At 45.5% G+C, this 14,148-nt stretch overlaps 1 protein-coding gene across 1 annotated transcript in view; it reads right to left on the reverse strand.

Annotated features, from left to right (window-relative positions):
* The window catches only part of abca2 (ATP-binding cassette, sub-family A (ABC1), member 2), a 108,408-nt gene that overhangs the window by 11,806 nt on the left and 82,454 nt on the right, over positions 1 to 14,148 (reverse strand). The window contains exons 29-39 of the mRNA XM_042337563.1: positions 12,895 to 13,104; positions 12,221 to 12,323; positions 11,318 to 11,646; positions 9,983 to 10,196; positions 9,789 to 9,894; positions 8,752 to 8,863; positions 4,128 to 4,188; positions 3,431 to 3,605; positions 2,489 to 2,604; positions 861 to 1,008; positions 32 to 155 (exon numbers count right to left, since the gene is read on the reverse strand). Coding sequence (XP_042193497.1) covers positions 32 to 155; positions 861 to 1,008; positions 2,489 to 2,604; positions 3,431 to 3,605; positions 4,128 to 4,188; positions 8,752 to 8,863; positions 9,789 to 9,894; positions 9,983 to 10,196; positions 11,318 to 11,646; positions 12,221 to 12,323; positions 12,895 to 13,104 — 1,698 coding nt within the window. The remainder of the gene's footprint in view (positions 1 to 31; positions 156 to 860; positions 1,009 to 2,488; positions 2,605 to 3,430; positions 3,606 to 4,127; positions 4,189 to 8,751; positions 8,864 to 9,788; positions 9,895 to 9,982; positions 10,197 to 11,317; positions 11,647 to 12,220; positions 12,324 to 12,894; positions 13,105 to 14,148) is intronic.

The following is a 14,148-nucleotide window of genomic DNA, read 5'->3' on the forward strand; positions in this document are numbered from 1 at the left end:
AATAAATAAAACAGCAGTTCCGGGTATTTACCTATTTTTGCGTAGTATTCGTTTATGTACTCATTGTAAGCCATTTCCATCAATCCATGGCCCAGATTATAATTGGGGAAGATGAGAAAGCAGGACTTCAGGTAACCATTCACAGCTTTCAGGTCCTACATGGAAGACATTGGGAGGAAAAAAGAAGTTATCAGTGGTCCTGAAATTGCAACTCAGCAAAAGAAAAAACAGGAGAATAATGACTCGTACATTCGTTATTTTCACAACAGATGGACATCTCAAAGCTCTTCACCACAATTGCTGTCAAGTAGAATGACCGTGTGTGTTGTAGGTGAACAGCATCCAATTCGCACACAGTAACATCCCACAAATAAGCCACGAAGTGAATGACCGATTTTATCTGGGGTGAGAGTTGTCGGCCAGGACACCGGGAGAAAGAAACTCTCCTCTCCTGTTGAATAGCGCCACGGCACCTTTAACGTGCACTCGAACAGCCAGGTGGGACCTCGGTTTGTCTGATCAAAAAAAGGCACCTCCAAAAAAATGGATTGCACATTCCAACCCCCACCACACGCTGGATTACAGGAGTCCCAATGAGGGGCTTGAACCCACAAACTTCTGACTCAGAGGCGAAAGGGCTTCCAACTGAGGCAGGCTGGCACAGGCTGAATAAAATAACCCTCTCACCAAATCCACAATGCGCATTGCAGACGCTCAAATGTATATTTCAGGGTTGTTTGTGACCAGGCGGAACTCGCAGATAACCATTGAAACTTCGCTCCCAGAATAACATAGGCGTCGAGAGCAAAGAGGTCGATCGGGTGGAGAGCGGGGAGGACAGATGTTGCTCCGAGACCCACCTTGTCGTGTTCGAACAGCTGAAGCAGGAACGTAGCGACCGTTGCTGTGATACCAATGAAGAGGTTGATAACGATCAGGAACACGTAGGCTGTACTCGGCACCTCAAACCAGAAGGACGCTGGGTACATGATAGGAGTGATTGACCATCTGTGAAAGAAAGAGCGACGTGGAGTGTTAATAATGATCTCTTGAGAAATACGCACCTTCCTCTCCTCTCCCTCCCTTGCGTTAACCCTGGCTCAGTCGGTAGTAGCACTCTCGCCTCTTGAGCCAAAAGGTTGTGGGTTCAAGACCCCCCCACCCCTCCCCAGCGTCAGGAATTTAAACCGGGGAGGTACCATCTGCCAGATGGGGGGGGGAGGGGAGTTAAAGATCCCATAACACTGTTCGAAAAGAGAAAGGAGTTTCTCTCTCCCAGTGTCCTGACCAACAATCCCCCCAAATAAAATCAGTCATTCGCTAATTGGCTGTCTGTGGAACATTTGCTGTAGGCAAATTGGCTGCCGTGTTCACCCACAAAATACACTCGACCTTACAGTGTGTTCTGTGAAGTGCTATGGGGTGTCCGCCCAATGTGATAAGGCACTACATCAAATAATAATAAAAATCCTTGCATTTGAATACTTGCGCCTTATCATGTCTTCGAGACGTCTCAAAGTGCTTCACGGAATACACTGTAAAGTGAGTTGACCGTGGGCGAAATATAATAATTATTCTGAGCCACCGTGAGCATTGACTGAACAACAGATTCAATTGATTGACCTGAGCCCAGTGAAGGTTTTCAACCCCTCGATAACTAAGTGGAAAATAAAAGATTAAATCTAGGTTAAACTTAGTCACCGCACCCCCTTGTTCAGAAGCAACTCTTGATTCGATCTCTCGCATTCAATTTTAAAAATATGCAACCACACCTCGTGTGTTGAAGTGCACTGGGCATGAAAAGTCCCCAACCTAACATTTTGAGCGCTTTAAAGGTTATTCACGATCGGTGCCAGAAAGTCAACTCAAACGATCATGTCTGAACTCTGTTTTCCTTATCTGCTGAAAATCAAAAATGCACAAACATTTCCAGTGACGGACCCTGCCTACCTAATTCCAGGGAGTACTTAGGCGCGGGTTGACGAGAGCTAAGGTTTAGGGCACCCTAGAGTATGAGTTGGGGGTACAGCTGGAGGTTAACCAGCTAAAAACTGCACGGCTTGATTGAGCGCACTGTCTGGGAAGCTTCCTGATCCTTGTCCAGCTAGGACCATTCTACCTGATAACTCTGTCTCCACCCAGTGAGGCTCCAGACGGGCATTTCGTGAATGATTTGGTACAATAATAATCTAATAATAGCCTGTGCTATTTCCGGCAATACAGCACAACAATCAATTTACCTACGACGTGCGCCTTACTGGGAAACATACAAGACATGCAAACAGAATAATTGCACTGTCTGTGATCCTGTATTCAGGTACAAAGCAAACACAAAATAGATTTAAGACTGGTTCTTCAGCAGTAAACAAAAGAAAGTGTTTCTAAGATCATATCGGATGAGATCTCTTGGCTAAGGTCCAACGCAACAGCATTGGGACAGTTGGACCCAACCCTGATGTCTGTGACTCCATACTTTCACATGACTTACCCGTAGAGCAAGAAGAGCGAGAGGACAGCTGGGAAGTTGGTGGGGGAGGTGTACGCCGGCAGATCAAACACAAATAGTATAAGGACGCAGCAGGTCGCTGGTACCAAATAATTCAGCTTTAGAACAAGAGAAAAAGACAATAATGAATGCTTAATGTACAACGCAGGTCCACAACACAAGCATCTCAGTAAGATTTGGGGAGCCATTTGTGTTCGCCACCGATCTCTTCCACTGCCAGGAATTGGTGTAAGCAGAGAATCTAATATTATGTTTTATTCAGAAGCACAGAGCTGAAATCGCATTGAAACGATTAACCCAGTTCAGCCGTTACAGAGGATCAAAGATTTAACCGGCTTTTCATGCTGGGTAGGTCACACAAACGTTACAAACATGTTCACTTCAATTCACTCGATAAACAAGGAAACGGTCCATGCCTAAAATCAACAAGAGGGAGTGTGTGTCCTCTGTGTGAGGACAACCTCAAGGCCTGAACTCCTCACAGCCATTCAGCCCCCTTGAGCCTGTTCCGCCATTCTATTAGATCATGGCTGATCTGTACCTCAACTCCAAATTTCTGAGATCCCCTCTACAGATCAGCCGAACACATCGGTCGGTCACCACTGACATAGCAAATGTTTCAGTTTTGCACGGATAAATCAAACCGAACCAAAACTTTGGTCGTTTGGAATTTTGGAACCGCTAAAGAGTCCATCTTCTGCTGCAGGACCCAGCTCTGAACCGGGAAACCAGCGCAGTGAGAATAACTGTGTCTAAACGTCAACGAAGAGTTCAATTCCAGCTCGGAGGGAAAAAATGGAACATCTCTGGAACTAAGTGCAAGTGTGAAATATTCAACCGTAATTCTATCTCCTCAGAGCAGAGGCTATCTCCCCCATCCCCACCATCTCTTACAATAAAGTGCTAAATGCAAGTGGCCCTCACCATATCCCAGACGTAGTTGGCCAGCCAGTAGATGACTGGGTCACATCCACTGACAAACTGCAGGTGCTTGGCTTTGGTCGACTTTTCTGCCACCAGGAAAACCACAAAGCTGGCCGGGACGAAGGACATGGCCACGATGATGAAGATAGCAATGACCACATCCGTGCCCTGCAGACTGGGGAGAGGATGTGAAGAGTGGTCGGGTGAACTCGAAGCCACATTGAATATATATCAGCAACCAAAACCACAAGTGGAGATGCACAGTTGTTGGTTCAAGGTAAGTTGTTGCTGACAACATACAGTCCATAAGTTGTGTTTTACTTAGTGGTGAAAAATACTGATTTGGAAAGGATTAGGAGGAAACGTTCGACACAAAATAGGAGAGCTCCATTACAGGGGAAATCACAGGTGAAACCTTGCACTAACATAGGAACTACATACAGTTTTACAACACATGATGTATGGCGGAGGACGGACGGGCACATTGTAAAGCTACACTGCATTCCTGTGAGACTCATCATTAGACTAGCCGTGAAGCGACGGAGTACATGAAGCACTTTTTCTTTATAATCACACCGAGTAATTGCCATGTCAAATTGAAAACCCCAGTGAAAATTGTCACACGCACGGTTAAACAGAACAATGCCAAGGCATCTAATGCTGCAAATATCAAATATTGTATTAACCCAAATCTTACAGGTAGTCGAGAGATAGGCTGGCGCTGGTCTTGTTCATTGGATGATTAGTTACTGTGATACCTATAAAAACAAGTAAGACATTAATTAAAGAACAGCAAATGGAGATAAAGCCCATATGCAGACTGTATTTTTAGCAGGGCAGATCACTGAGGGCTAATACAGTAGTGTCAAAGAACAGTAATAATAATCCATGCATTTGATATAGTACCTCATGTTGTCAAACAGTCTTAAAGTGCTTCACGGGATTTACTGTTAGGTGTAGTGATTGGGTATTTTGTAGGCAACTTGCACACAATTTAATGCTATTTTGTGTCATGTAATGGGGTTCTCAGCTATCCAAATGTATTTTCCTTTGGACGAGATAGAGAGAAAACCAAGAGCTAAGAGTCTGAAACAGAAACGGAAAATGCTCAAAACGCACAGGAGATCATCCAGAGTCTGAAAGAGCATTCTCCTGTTCTCACCCTTCATCAGAACTGGAAACTGGTGAAGGAACTGAGCCAAACTACAAGCCCATACTTTTTAAACGTGTTGCCGTGTACTTCCTGTATTTTACATACAATCAGGTTGCTATCCTCAAATCCTGGAGTTAACACTCAATGGTACGAATATTCTGCTTCTTTCCACTTTTCCTGCTACAAAACAATTGTTCTGCTTGGGCTCAAACGCCCCATTGCCACTTGCAAAGTGTCCCCCTGCATTATCTGTACACGCCACTCGTGTTATATACTCCGTTTAAGAAAGAAACGGAAATCAGGCAGGGCTACTCGAGGTAAAGTCAGAAAGGACTCCTTTCCGGTTGTGTCATATACTTTGTTCGGCATTTCCTCTCCTGTGTCTGCAACATAGAGATTGGCTTTAAGTCACATCTTCCTGCCAATCTCCACAATGCTACAAAGAATGCAATGGGTATTGTGCCTTCTGAGAGACAAGTTCAAGGTCGGATTCAGCCCTTGTTGTTTGTCCCCAGGGAAGGGGCTTGTCGGTATGTGCCTTGCCTAAGGTACGTCAGCGTGCAAGTCGCTCAAGATCCATTCACGAGGTACGAGATTGCCACAAAAATAATCTCATCATTATGAATCGTTATTATATCATAGAAAGACAAATAGTCAGTCAGTCACACAGGGCGAGGTGCATCTCAATCATGTCACCTTCCAGCCGCAAAGACAGACGGTGACCTCCGAACTTCAGAATCTGTTCACCGTCATGTAGAACTGAAGAGCGTTCTTGCAGCGTTCACAAACATCGCACCAGATGTCCAGAGATCAACAGTCATCGGAAGTGATATAAAGCATCCCGGCCTTGACAAGGGCCGCTGTGTAATACTGTCTACAAATCACTTCTAAAGCCATTTTATCCGTAAGCTTCCACTTTACCAGGATTTTACAAAATCCTTTTGGAAAAGGGAACACACACATGAAACAGATGTGGTCATTAAAGTTCCAATATAAATATAAACTAAAAAATTGAAGATGTTTCACAAAACAACTGTTTCCCGATGAGTCCAGATTGGTCAAGCTGGGAAGTCAATGTGTGAGACACAGGTTCCTCTTTGCTCTCTCTCTCCTCTTCCCCATCACCCCCCCCCAAAAAAAATATTCACTTTGCACATCATTCCCAATGTTGGCCACGGTACTTCAATCCGGGATGCCGGTGTAGGAGAAAATAAGAAAATTACATTGGGAGGAACAATGATCAGGAGAGCAAGGCTACAACAGACGGCTGCAGTACCAAGTACTGATGTTTCAAGCCAGGACTCGAAGCCTGGCTCTGTTTCATGGAGCGGTGCTGCAAACAAGAATCACAGTTAGGGTGAAGAAAGCCCCCATTTTGATCTCAACCTTCCAGAAAACCCACCCTTCCCTTACCCTCCCCATCACCGCATCAAGCTGCTTTTCAAATGAATCCAGTGTTCCCAGCCTCGACCACTTCTCCTGGCAATTTGTTCCAGTCGTCGCTTACTCTCTGAGTAATGAACGATCACCAGATTGATTGGGATGAAGATCTCAACCTTCGTAAACACCCATCCTACCATCCTCCTATCAGAGCGAGACAATTAACACGCAGGCTACGTTTGCAAAGGTCACTCTGACTGATCCAGGAAAAAAGACATCGAAATAAAAACCCAAACCCCTCCCACAGAGATGCGTGTGGCAAAGTGTTGGGTTAGATGTTTTAAAAAAACTCACACACCGCTGTGAGGGGAACCTAAAGCGAGAAATATTTGCAATCGACTTTGGCTGCCACCAGATGGCATTGTGATGTACATTTTGCGCTGGTGAACGACAGACAACGCTTGCTGGGATTTGGAATCTGCACCTCGTTAAAACTGAACCAAGACCTTTTCAGCTCATCCCTGCAACCAGGCTCAGAGAACAGACGGGCAAGCTTGCTCGCTCATCGTATCTGTCGGCACGCAGTTCAGTCCAGGTCAATTTGAGAGAGATGAAATTGTAGCAGCAGGTTATTTATTATTATTATTATCGTCATCATTATTATTACTGCATCCTAGAAAGATAATTAGCCGTCACATAATGGGAGAAAGATAAAAGGAAATCCAGTGCTCTAGCAGCTTGCACTACGTCAGCTCAACACATGGGTTTGTTTCCAATATACCGAGTTCCCGACTTGAGCCAGGCTATTAGGGTAGCTTCTAGGAGTGGCTTCTCTCAAATGACTGGTAAATAAAAACACAGTTAAAGTCAGAGGACTGCTCCAGCAAGTCCTCGGGGTAGCAGTTGCAAGAGGAGTTACGAAAACGACTGTATGCTTCAAAGTAAATCGACACGTGAATCGCTTTGAGACCTTTTGACGTGATAAGGTGCTATATTAAACACGGAGTGGAGGAAAGAGGTCAAACCTATTCCGAGGAATGCAAACTAATTGGCTGTGTAAATGGAGGGCTCATCTTCCTCACGTTGAGATAAGGAGAAGCCACAAATTGACTTCAAAGCAACAGTGCTCTAATTAGTCCCTGACATTTGACAGTGAAGAAAAACGTTCATAAGAGTAGAGAAGGAAACAGAAAGGTCAGTGCTGATTATATAAGTAATTAAACAGCTCCACGAGAAACAGAGTGAGAATTGACACCTTTCACAGTCTCTGCTCTGAACAAATATTCTAATGTAAAAAATCTTTTTCCCGTCAGCCAGAGGTGTCTGACACTTGCGGAAACCCATCATCGTGCATAAGAGTTTCATGCATCCCACCTACACGTGAAAATTCCCATTCCCATGGAACGCGTACACTCTCTCCCTGGAGTTCTTTGGAGGTTACAAACAACTGTGAATAAACCGATGCAATTGAACGATATTTTACCAGGTTAGACCCTTAAGGAAAGCTTCAATTCTTCATCAAAGAGTATTGCTAGCATCTGACCAGCTACTAGCGTAACAAATACATGTTACAAGCAGTCAATTGATCGGACTGCACCGAATCAGTGAAGGGACTAACTGGTTGGAATTGGATAATCAGCTCAGAATCAGCTCGCTGGGATGCCCACAACGGCCCCAAGTGATATGTATTTAAATATTCTCTTCCAGAGCCTAATAAGCACAATTGCACTGCACAAAACCTCTCCAAATGCAGCACAAATTGGTGGTCATGTTCACTGAAACCTTTTATCGCTGTCAAAATGCGAAAAATCTACTGGGAACAAGTATTAACTCCGAACATCTTAACATGGTCTTACAATTCCCGCTCTCTTTAAGTTCTCCCGGAGGAGGTATTTAATTGACTATCAATGATCTCTCTTCAATGTTCGCTGCAAAACTGCAGAGAACACCAACAGTCGTCAAGATGAGGAGTGGCAGGGATGATGAATGGTTATACTTCTCATCAAGGTTGTCCAGTCTCACACCAAAGTGGTTCACAATCAGCTACACAGCAAATTGCCCTCTGCTCCCCCCCAAAACTGCTTTACTCTGACCTTAGAAGGCCACCGCCTACGGTATCAGTGTGAACGTTTCCATTTCACACAGCAAGTTATTGCTTCAGAGCTTTCTCATTCTGTGAGATTGCCAATTAGTGCTGGACTTAGGGGCATTCTGAGCTGTGTTAATAATGGGTCAGGAGCTTCGAAACTGATTTTACCCAAACCCCTTGCAGGCAATTGTAAGAGTATGTTTATAACCCATCTATCTGGGTTGCAGAAAATTCAGAGCTCAGAAACGACAGCACCCCACACAAATGCTCCTTTCAATTCCCGGAGCTCATTGACAATACTAACACAATAAGCAATGGTCAGGCTCCAGGTACCAATAGCAATATACAAGAATGCTTCGGTCATGACTGCAAAATGGCCTAATTTCGAAGAGTATTAAACTGGGCTGCTTTGTTTCAACGATCTCGGAAACAATCACAAGGAACGATCAGACTGGAAGGAATAACGACACGTTACGGGAAGGGAGCAGGGAAGCGAGTTTCTCTGTCCCGGTGTCCTGGCCAACAATCTACCTGATACAAATGATCATTCACTCCACGGGCTGTTTGTGGAACACTGCACAGTCACTCCACTTCACAGTAAATCCTACGAAGTGCTCTGAAACGTTGTTCCGACTCAATAAGGCGCTACACCAAATGCAGGGATTATTATGATTGTTATTCGCTCAAGCATCGGCTTACCATATCCAGCGGGGTTTCCCTTGGTCTTGGGCAGGTTGGCTCTGAGAATGGCATTGTTCAGGGCATTCAGGTAGGTGGGCATGCTGTGGTAGCCTTTGTTGTTGTAGAATGCCTAGGTAGATCCAAAGAGAATGATCAGCATCTGCGCATTGGAGGTCACATAATAAAAAAAAACCACAGGTTTCTTTGTTCAATCTGTATTTTCTGGGTTCTGAGCAACTGAGTTGCAAAGGCTGAGATATCTGGAATGGTAAAACCGCAGGACACACGGCCTGCGATTGACGGGGGGGGTAAATTCGGAACGAATGTACGCAAACACTATTTCGGTGAGCGAATAATGAACCTGTGGAACAGGCTCCCTCGGGACTCGGTTGAAGCAGGAAGTGTTGACCTTTCAAACACAGATTAGATAGTTTTCTTTTAGGAAAGAACATTTTGGGATATAGGACATAGGGAGTTTGGGACATATGTGCATGCGACCAATAGGAAGGTGGAGGGCGAACTAGATTGACCTTGGTCTTTTTTCGTTTAGCATTTCTTATGTTCTTATATCTCAAGGCTGTTTGGGGGACCTTGCTAGCACAAATGGCTGAGTCGACCTGTGAAGAACTCAAGTCATTTTTTGACATGATGAAGAGCAATAAAACAATATTAACTTGCATTTATATAGCAACCATCACACGAGGTAGCATCCCGGAGCACCAAATAACGGTAGAGATTGACGCCAAGCCGGGGAGAGAAAGGGGAGGTGATGATAGGCACAATCAAAGAGGAAGGTCTCGAGGTGCAAACTGAAGACGGGCAAAGAGGGGACAAGGCAGAGGGACTGAGGCAGCGAGTTCCAGAATTTCGGGGCAATGCAAGTTCTCCCAATGCATATTGAGCTTGTTTACTCGTGACCTGGGACGGCTCGAGCTCCAGTAAATTTCCTTCCAGTTGATATTTACGCTGCCCCAGGGAGATTGTGCGGCCAGAACAATGGTAACACATAAAGTGTGTTACCTGGAGAAAAGCGTCCATTACTCTACCCTCCCTACCTGTGCAGTTCTTCTGACCGCAATCTTCCGCACCATCGGAGCCGCCTTCGCACCAAAAGAAGCTGGGATCGATCGCTGTACGTTCCCGAAAGTCACTCCTCCGTACCTGAGGAGTAAATTGAAGCAACAACTTAGAAACCTACGAGCCTCGTTAAGACACTGAATGCGGTATCTACGGCAGAAAACCCACCAACCTGTGCAGCCTGAAGCGATCGGAGGTAAACAGAAGGTATTCAGACACATTGCGACCGGTGATGTCAACCAGAATATCGCCCGTCACAACCTTTATCTGCGGCGTGCGTCCGCCAACTCCACTCGGGCAGGAGAATCCCGTTCCCTGCATGGAGCACGTGCATCTCACTGGCTCGTGGACTTTATGCGGGAGCGATGGGGAGGAGGTAAATGGTTCTGTCAAGAAAACAAAACAGCTTGGATCGCCAGTGCAGAAAATGTTGAGAGCGAACACCTCTGGGCATGTCGCCTCCCAGTTTGGGAGACTGACAGCGCCATCCATCGTTACTTATTCACTTCCACTTCATTGACTATCACTGAAAGTGCATTTCTACAAGAACGCCCGCAAATCCAACCCACGCCCGGCCCCCGATACAAATTATATTATCCGCTGCCAAGAGTGAAATGGAGCTCAGAAGATCGGGACTTCAGCCATAAGTCAAATAAGTCGAAAAGCTCCTGTGGGGGTTCGATGGGCTGACTGGGAGTTTTTAATGTACCACGCACAAGTGACTCCACTCAATACATATCTGCTTCAATGTTTCTCCGATGGAATGAATTACGTTGGCTCATGCCCCTTTCTGCCACCACTTACGCTAAACACTCAGCAGAAAACTGTTGGACTGTAACGGGCAAGTTAATAAATGTTACCACAAGCCCAATCTTCTTTTTTAAAGAAACAAACCTGTTGGTGCAGAATCTTGAGTTTGAGCTAAGTAAAGGTGTGGGTCCGGTATTTCGTCCAAGGAGATTAAACGGAAAGAAATCATTTGACACAATAACTACTCCTTCAAACCTTGGCATGCTTTGTTGGTGTAATGAGATAAATTACTCCCTAATGCTTTGGAGGTACCTAGTGGCAGAAGCTACCAAGAGAAGCAGAGAAATTTCCAAAGCACAAAAAAGGAGCCCATTTATCCCATCGTCTCTGTGTTGGCTCTTTTTAACAGCAATACTTCACTCACCAAAATTTATTCTTACCAGAAAAAAAACAGCCACCTGTTCAAGCGGATTGAAAAGGTAAATCCAGTTCAATCCTCCAGGATTCAACAAGACAGGAGGACAAGGAGACACGGGTTTAGAGTTTCAATGGCCAATTTCTCAATATTTAGGGAACCCAGATCCCTTTAATACACGTTCGAATCTCCAGCCGCCAAGCAACATTGGCGAAAGCGTGGAACCTTTCCACTCACAGAACGGGGCATGGCAGTCTGGAGAACTGAAGAGCACGAAATGCACCAATTTCGACAGCCCGCCCCCACCCCTTTCCCCAGCTAATTCCGATTTGATCCCGCTACCTTTGATTGCCGTTGGCACTGTGGTGAGATTCCAAGGGTGCATTCCATCCTCAATCCCGCCATCTGGGAAATCCGACGGAGCGGGCGAAGGGGGCAGCGGGACAAAGTTTGAGAGTGGCAAGCCCTGGGTGAACGAGTCCAGGCACATCGAGTCGAAGTATTTTGAGGCCAGCATCTTGGTCTCGCTGGTGGAGAGGTTGAGGGTCTGGACCAGCTGGTCTAACGTGCTGTTGTACGGAGTCTTAAGGACACAGGTGGCACCGATCCCTGAAGGAAGATGGAAGGTCTTTGCGATCTGCTGGGGGCTGGCATCCGGGGATAACTTTATCCTGCGTTACAACAAAAAAATCAATGTTAAGACTTTGTCCAAAAGTACTTTTCCTCCTTTCCCGCCCACCACCACACACACCCCCACTACCCCACAACCTAATTTTGAGAGGAATCAATACAAGGAATGAAGCACGTACTTCTTTTTGCAACCAGCATCAATGACACACACTCCCTGTGTCAGAAATAGCACAAATCAAGTGCAATGCCCTTGAACTTGACTAAAGCAGAAGTCTGCATCCCAATATCAGATGAGCAAACCCTTACGCGTCTGTGTTATTTGCCAGTACTCGTACCAGCCTCCTTTCTGACCTCTCTGAGTGAGTCAATGTTGAACTAAGGCAATTTGCGTGCTATGAATGAGACGATTCAAATTTACAGCAACTATAACTTGCATTTATATAGTAACCTTCATGCACGTGGTGTCACGGAGCCCTTAACAGTGGTGTGGTTTGACACGGAGGAGGGGAGGGAGAAAGTGGCCGAAGGCATAGTCAAAGAGGAAAATCTTCAGGTGTGACGGGCAGAGAACGAGGCAAGACAGAGGGATTGAGGAAAGGAGCTCCAGACAGATACCTGTATTCGTTTCTTTCTTCGTCCGCATATGGTATGAAGTTTCCTCGTGGCTGGGTGTAATTGTGATACTGAGATGGGGAAAGGATCAGAGGAGGCAAGTCACCTGGAAGAGAAAGTGGGAGGAAAACTGGTTAAATTAACAGCCGATAGGTTAACATCATGGAGAAATCACTCGAAAAAAAGAAAACGCATTCTCCACCTCAGGCACAGAACGGAACTATCACCATCTTTTGTACAAAGTGATGAGAGAACTCGTCTCGCAAGCGAAAGGACCTGGGTTCGATTCCCGGGCAGGGCGAAACGTTGGGCAAGTTTCCTTACTCCATCATGCCTGTTTACCCAACAGTAAGTAGGAACCCGGTCGTTAGTCTATTGACGGATCGCTTTTCTGAGGGCAATAATTCCTTCACAATAAATCTTAAAATAATTTGGTCACTAAATCCATGACCGATTGTGTGGGACGCTGTTGTGCGCAATCAGCTGCCGCGTTTTGCCCACGAAATATACAGTCAATTCACTTCACAGAGCGTTCCTGCGAAGCGCTTTGAGCCATCTCGAAGACGCGATAAGGCGCTGTGTATCAAATGCGAGGATTGTTATTGCCAAAAGGAGTCCCTGGCCATTAGGTTTTCCCTCAGTGAATACGACCCCTCATAAGAGTCTGATTTCAATACCTATTTCGGGTACCGAGAGAGCGACCGTCATTGCCACACACACGAAGAACGCTGGGAGCAGGATCTGGGAGAACAATCCTTTCGTGTTGCGCTTCGCACAGTGGTACCGCTTCACGATCAGCCCGTGGAACTGACAGAGTTTCAACCAGGAACCCTCCAGCTTGAAGCTGCCTTGGCCCTCTAGGACGAAGCTCTTTGGTTCTGCTTCCGCTGCACAAGGAAAAAGAGACAGGCAGAGGAAGAGAAAAACAATCAGCATTTTTTTTATTTCCTCCCTCCCCCCTCAAAAAAAGATGGCCACTTCACTGGGGCTAAGGAAATCCGAGTTCTCATCGTTCGCTGCATTTCTTTATTTAAAAGGGGGTGGGGGGGAGAGGAAGAAGTCTGAAGGGGAGCACTTTCTGTTCAAGGCCTTTCTTCTAAAACGAGTGCTCTTACAGATGCGATGCACTGAACGATACCCTTCTGATATATATCTCCCCCACCACCAGATAAAATTGATTTCCCCTTCCCCCACCCGTCCTCCAACTAACACATTGACGTCTTTGATGCTATGGGCTATGTCTTCAAAGTTCAGAATAACTTCATCTAAAACTGATGGACACCTTTGCCCAGAAAGGGAAGGGAAATGGAAATAAGACCTTGCAAGAAGCTGGTGGAACGAAACAATAACAAGTAGGTGATCTTGAGGCGAGAAGACCAAATCTGTATTCCGTTCACCGCGAGAATTTGTGTTGTCAATTTCTCTACAGAATCGGTTTATATGAAGATAATTAGGCAATTAGTAGACGGCTTGATACTCTGCATGCAAATGATGCCTTCTAGACAACACAAAGCACCACCGAGGTTAAGATTGCTGTCATTCGGTGCCACATCAAACAGATTTCTGAATTAAGCAGGAAAGCCTGACAGGAAAAATATTTCTTTATAATTCTAACCAATCTTATTGTGACAGTCAATATCGCTTTGCGGTGCGGATCTCCCCTGGCTGCCTTTTCAAGCTCGGAGCTTGGATATACAATGAGCGAGAACTTACCTGGAACTGAATGTTGCAACTCGCAGGTTAACACACTGAAATGGCTTCACAGATTATATTGTCCAACACGATGAACCCGAAATAATAAAATTATACTGCCTTATTGCACCGTGAAAAACGTCTCAAAGTACTTCACGGGAAAAGATCACTTGTTTTTTTTTTCAAATGGTGCCGTGGGATCTATAACGTCCACCTGAATAGGCAAACGGACCTTGTTT

Source organism: Callorhinchus milii, unplaced genomic scaffold (assembly GCF_018977255.1).
Source record: "Callorhinchus milii isolate IMCB2004 unplaced genomic scaffold, IMCB_Cmil_1.0 Scaffold8, whole genome shotgun sequence".
Lineage (NCBI taxonomy): Eukaryota > Metazoa > Chordata > Chondrichthyes > Chimaeriformes > Callorhinchidae > Callorhinchus > Callorhinchus milii.